This window comes from Apaloderma vittatum, unplaced genomic scaffold (genome assembly GCF_000703405.1).
Source record: "Apaloderma vittatum isolate BGI_N311 unplaced genomic scaffold, ASM70340v1 scaffold24783, whole genome shotgun sequence".
NCBI classification, from domain to species: Eukaryota; Metazoa; Chordata; class Aves; order Trogoniformes; family Trogonidae; genus Apaloderma; species Apaloderma vittatum.
In genome coordinates this window covers 1-6,197 of record NW_009706750.1, presented here as the reverse complement: position 1 = coordinate 6,197, position 6,197 = coordinate 1, and the positions used below count along the sequence as shown (strand labels likewise).

General features: G+C 55.7%; 1 protein-coding gene across 1 annotated transcript; it reads right to left on the bottom strand.

Annotated features, from left to right (window-relative positions):
- Positions 1-5,395: 5,395 nt before the first annotated feature.
- On the bottom strand, positions 5,396-6,190 carry RNF26 (ring finger protein 26; the record flags this gene model as incomplete). The annotated part of the gene is made up of 1 exon (XM_009865917.1): positions 5,396-6,190. A coding segment is annotated over one exon (795 nt), but the record flags the coding sequence as incomplete, so codon positions are not given.
- Between the last annotated feature and the right edge of the window lie 7 nt (positions 6,191-6,197).

Sequence of the window (6,197 nt, the reverse complement as noted above, 5' to 3'; positions counted from 1 at the left end):
TAGAGACCAGAGGCCAAGGGCATGTCACTGCAACCTGCCTGTCCGTGTGGGACTTGGGGGGATGCACAGTCCAGCAGTGCCAAGGGCCACTCCCAACCCCCAGGGTCTCTACTAGACATCTCGCAGGCTCCTCTTCTTGGTTCCAGCCACAGGATGGGGTTACAGCAGAAGGATCTGTTTGGGGTGACAACGGCCTTTTCTGCTCTCAGAGCTGCCCAGAGGCAAACAAAGCAGCAGAGCAGATCGATGGTCAGCACTGTCTATTCTGGGAGCAGGAAAATTACTTTTCTTGAGATAAGGTCAGAGGAGGTGCGTGGGGGCTGGGAGCATTCTCTGGTCCCTATCGCGACGTGGGGCAGCACAGCTAACAGAGGAAGACGCAGACATAGCACTTGGCACAGCAGTTTCTGGGCTCTGCTTTCTTTGAGATGGACTTTGTCTTCTGGGCAGTTTGTTCAGCGTCATGGGGGAAGCTGCAGGGAAACCACTTAGGAACATGAGTGTGCCTGCTGCTGCCTGGGGAGGATGAGGAAAAGGATAAGGAAAGGATAAGGATAAGGGAAGGGGAGCCACAGGAGACCTTGACTTCTGGGAAGTTTCTAGTAAGCTCCAGCAGGTTCTGATAAGCTATAACAGCTGCCCCTGAGGAAGCAGAGCTTGCAGACACGGCTCCAGCTGAGCCTAGGTTAGGGAGGGGCCAGCACATCTTAGCCAGTGCAAGGCAGAAGCCTATATAAGAGCCAGGTTTGGTTCACAGGTATTGCAGAGTAGCTGACAGAGGCAGCATTCTGGGCCGAAAGGTGGGTCATTTTGGTTTTTTTGGGGGGTTGTTGGGGGTTTGGTTTGTTGGGTCATTACCTCGTCTTAGAGCAGCACATGCATCCCTGTCACACCAAGGTCACAGCTCTGGCAGCTGTTGCAACAATCCTTTCTGCAATGCTGGAGGATATAGCCTGGTCAACCCTAAGCTGTAGAGGGTGTTCAGGGCCTCTTGCTGAGGCTGGTCCACCTGACTAGTGGCCTGCAAGAGGTGTGTGGCTGTACACGTCTTGGAGCTGTGCTGCCAAGAGGAGGAGCTGCTGGAGGAGGTCAGCAGGCTGCATGGCATCAGAGAGGGCATGAAAGATCTCAGATGAGATCTCTGAGACCCTACAGCTACAAGAGCCCAAACCTTCAACTATGGTGGCACCGAGTGCGCTTATCAAGTTCAAAAGTGGAAACGCCCTTGATGTGAAAGCTGCCTAGGTGACTCCTGGCAGCAGGAGGATGGGTCCTGCTCTACCCAAAAGCTTGCGGTTTTGGCATAGGTTCAGGGATGTCATCGTTGACAAGGTGCAGGGAACACTCTCCAGTCATCTGCAGGTGACCTCTGCCAGCAGGCTGGCTGACTCGGTAAGGAGAGCTTTAAGCTGGGGATGATGGGGAGAGGGTGGGACACAATAGGTGGAGTGGGCAAGCAAAGGGCTTCAGGGGGTGTGCACAGCAGGGACTCTGTTAATAACAAAACAGGAGTGAAGTGAGGTCCTTTCAGCATAGGAGCACAGATACGGCAGTGCCTGCAGGACAGCGTTGTCCCATCCATTTAAAACCTGACTGGCCACAGTCCTGTACAACCTGCTCTGCCTGCCCCTGCCTGAGCAAGGGGCTGGGCTGGATGATCTTGAGGTCCCTGCCAGCCTCGGCCACTCTGTGTCCCTGAGGCCTCAGCACTGTGGCTCTGAGGCACTGGGACTGTTGCCATGTTCAGGGAGCTAGTTTGGCTCCCTGTGCTGAGCAGCTAATGAGAGAGCAAAGCTGGAGCCCAGGAGCAACCCAAAGGCCCCCCGCAGTTCGGCTGCTGATCGTCACCTGCTCCCTCCCTGTTGGCCTGCTATCATTAGCTGCTCATGCTGCTGCGCATCTGCAGCGAGCATCTGTCGTGCCAGCTCCCTGCTGTCAGGCAGACTATGGCTGTTGTCCCCAGGCTGGGACTAGCGGGTCGTTAGGTCCGGGGTGTTGCAGCTGGGCTGACAAGGGATCCCAGAGATTTTCCCAGGGCCTGGGGAGGCCCTGGTTTCAGCAAGCTGTCAGCCCTCATCCCCCTCAGTGCTCCTAAACTGGAGTAACTCAGCAGCATCCTGCTCCTCCCCACCTTGTGGAGGGAAGAAGGCTCTTGCCATTGTGATGGGCTGAGACCAGGCTGAGGCTCCCAAGCAAGCTCTGGAGCTGGGAGTATGCCTGGGGACTCCAGATCTCATGCCCTGGACTTGTCTGTGAAGATTGCTGCTGGACACCCTCCCCAGGCAGTTCAGCCCTGCACCAAAAGCCACAGAACCAGAGCAGGCAGGTCTGGCGTGGCTGACCGGCAGTCTCAGGGACACTATTTGCTGTCCATTAGCAGGGAGGCGGTTGCATTTTCTTACAGTAATTGCTTGCTATTTGGCCAGTGAGTGAGCCAAGTGTGTGCAGTATGGCTCCCAGGAGAAGGCTATGATCTTCATATCCTGTCCTCACTTGGCAGGCTTGGCTGCAGTGGCCTGAGGCTGCTGAACGCCCTCTGCGTCCCCTGCAGGGGCTGTCTGTGGGGGCGGTAGGCTGGGACCACCCTGCCCGTGCAGGGCATGGCAGACATTCTCCTTCCAGCCCCGTCCTCCTGCCCTGAGGCAGCTCTGCAACCTCCCAGGGCGCGCCTTGCCAGACTTTCCCCTCCCACCCCCGCCCTCCTGCCCTGAGGCAGCTCTGCAACCTCCCAGGGTGACCAGCCTGCCTTGGCTCACACACCCTGGGAGCAAGAGAGGAAGCCTGAGCAGTGCCTCAGTTTCCTCAGTTGTCATCTATCTGCAGCCAGACTCCCACAGGGCTCAGGGCAAGATGCTGGTCTGGCCCTCTGCGTTGTGCCTGCGCTGTGCCTGGCAGAGCTGCGCTCTTGCAGCAGATGTCCACCTCTTTCTGGCCTCCCAGCAGTCCCCCTCTCCCCACTGTGGTTTCATCCTGGTTAAAATTAACTAGTTTGCTGGCTTGGCCCTGCTAAGACAGGGTAAGCCAGAACTCCTGAGGTCTCTGCCCATCAGAGTACTGAAACATTTTTCCAAACAATTTACAAGGATGCTGGAGAAGCAGAGGGTGCTTAAAAGCACACAGCAACCTGCCAAGAGCTCAGAGTAATTCAGGAGTAATTAATTGTGCAGCAAATGCATCTGCTCACCAATCGCCCAGCTCAGCTGAGCCTGACACAGCCTTTCTGCAAGGCAAGACTAAGCCCTGTGCTGCACTCCTTGAGGGCAGTGTACCCCAGAGCTCGCTGGTGGTGTTGGCCCTTCAGCTCTGACCCTTGGTGGGGAGCGACGGGCTTCCTCTGGAGCCCCAGGGTGAGCAGAGAGGAGACCCCTATCCCCCCCAGAGAAAACCCTTCCCAAGAATGAGGCAGCAGGCAGTTTTTTTGGTAAAGGAGACTTTAATCTGCTCAGTTTCTAGTCCGTAGTGCAAAGAGTTAAACTTAAGGCAAAGCTTTCTCTTTTATTTTTTTACACACAGGCAACAAACAAATAGGCCCTAAAACAATAAGCGTGACTGCTCTAATAAAAAAAGGGTCTGAGGGGAGAAACTGCGGTCCTGGGGAGGTGTCCTTCTTCCTTTCCCCCATAATTCACGTAGGAAATATTGTACCCTAAGATCCATGAGCTGGTCCTGACCAAACCACCACCTGCAGCCAGAAGCATGGTCACACTCCCAGTCCTGACTGTCTCCAAGAGGCACCCCCAGGGAAGGGTGCAGCTCCCTGTCTCCTCTTGCAGGACGATCTCTCCAGGTGCCTGGGAAAAGGTGGCCCCTGGGGAACCCAGCCTGTGGGTGTCACACTCACGGCTCTGCCACGGGCTTGGCCACTCAACCACAAGTGTCAGTAGCTGCAGCCACAGGAGAGAGCAAACATCAATATGGGTGGTGAGTGTCTGGGCAGGCCTAGGGTCAGAAGACTGAGAAATAGGGCTTGGGAAAGGAGCCTTGCATCTGCAAAGTGAGGTGGAAGCAGCTGACAGCGCTGAGGCCACACTCTTCTAATGCCTGTTAGTGCTCAGGAGGCCAGCTTGGTCCAGGGAATCACCGCAGCCCCAGCAAATCTGGGGCAACCAGCCCCTGCAGTGCCTCCCAGAAGCATCTCCCAGCATGGCCTGGCCCCTCTGCTGCCTCTGTTTTGGCTTGAATCGCTAATCAAGAAGGAGAACAGAGTAGGAAGACCGTGCCAGCCGCCCTCAGGCTCTTGGCTTGGGAGTCCAGGAGTCAAGACTCTTTCCAGTCTGGCTCCTGCAAAATTGGATGTGGCGCGTGGCTGACCTCAGGCAAGCAGCTGGAAAAACTTTTTAGTGCAAGGCGCTTGTGCAGCCCAGAAATTTCTTGGAATGGTGCTGGTTGACCAAGCTGAGATGAGCCATCTCAGGCTTCCTCAGCCAGGAATCGGACACCGTCATTATACTTTAGGGAATGCTTTTAAATAAAACTCACTACATTACTGACAGACAGCAAGACAAAACAGCAATGTAACCCTGCCCTAACCAAAGAGAGCCATGGTCCTGGTACTGCTCCACACATACAACTGTAAATCTGCAGCACAGCTATGCAGAACTTGTGCCTGGAGCTGGAATGTCTCAGTGGGCTCCCAGGAGCCCCGGGGTGTCCCCTCTCCCCCCAAAGAGTTATTCCCTCTAGCCAGCCCAGCCTGAGAAGGAGTAAGCAAGCACTGGTGTGAACCACCCAGTTCCATGGCACTCTGAGCCTGAAGAAAACATGTATTATCTTGAGAGGATTCTCCAGCATTGTCTCCGATGTGTGCTGCTGCTGCCTGGGCTGTGAGCACCGGCTGGCCAGCTGCCCCTGCAGAAAGAGTAACTCCCTCTGGTCTCCCCACGTGAGTAACCTCATGTGTGCTTGCTAGTCTTGCATAGGTGATGTGTGGAAGCAGCAGCAACACCGAGCAGTTTTCTGGTCAGACCTTGGGAAAAATTCTCCCTTGCCTTGCACCAGCCCCTGTGATTCCTGGGAGGGCACAGCCTTTAACCTCTCCATTAGCTATGGCTAGAAGGGACCAGAGCATCTTGCTGCACTCTGCTTTTGATCTCGGACTGCTCCAGGCTCAAGGCAACAGGCTCTGAAACAGCAAAAGTTGTCAACAAAATAAACCCAAACTCTTTCAGCCTGCTGCAGAGATTAGTTATTGTGCTTGCTAGCAAGTGCTACGTTCTAGTTAGGTAGCAAATGTGGCTAGCAGACACCCCCAACAGCCTTTTGCCCGTTCAGCACCATCCTTAGTTCTTTGGAAGCTGCTCAAGGCAGCCCTGGGAAGTTCTGCTTCCAGGCAAGAGGCAGAGAGGGGTGCCCTTGACCTTATGGGAAAATGACCCAAGCTACCCGCTCCTTGGGCTCACAAGTACACATTGAGAGTCTGAAGGATCATCTGGCGGCACAGCGGGCAGTTGCGCTGGTAGATGGCCTGCTGCAGGAGGACTTCCGTGCACTCCTGACACAGGCACAGGTGCCGGCACGGCAGAAGCAGGACTGTCTTAGTTTGGTCTTGACAGATGACACATTTCTTACGTTCCTCTTGTTCTTTCAGGAGCATCCAGGGGTCATTATCCGGAGTGCCCTCAGCATCTCCAGCTGCTGCGTTCAGCTGCTGCCTCCGTGGACCTTTCCCCCAGGAGGTGCTTGGTTCCTCCCTGGGCGGCTGGAGATGCTGTCCTGCCATGGCACTTCGACTCAGAGCAGGACGTGCTTGTGGTACCTGCTCTGCATCTGGCTGGTCCTCATGCTCGGCTGGCAGGTGGTCAACCCCTCCCAGCATCAGCCTGACGGGAGCTGCGGGTCTCAGGGCGGGCGCAGCTGCTCCGCGCTGGTTGCTTTCCTGGTTCATCGTTCTGCCTCCTTGGCTCCAGTTGGTCACCTGGAGACTCCAGTCCACGAACCTGCGCCATGCCTGGGAGGTCATGGCCATTCCCAGCGTCAGGACTGCCACCTGATAGAGCCGCCACACATCCCGCTGCAGGCGGTGGTAGGAAGGCAGCATGTTGAAGTAGCTCAGCACATAGCCTGTGAGTGTCCACAGCAGTCCGGGGTTGAAGACAAAGGCGCTGACAACAATAATGAGGAGGAGCAAGCCCAGGCCGTAAATATTCACAAAGAAGATGCTGACGAACAGCTCGGCGATGGAGGCCAGGAGCTCGAAG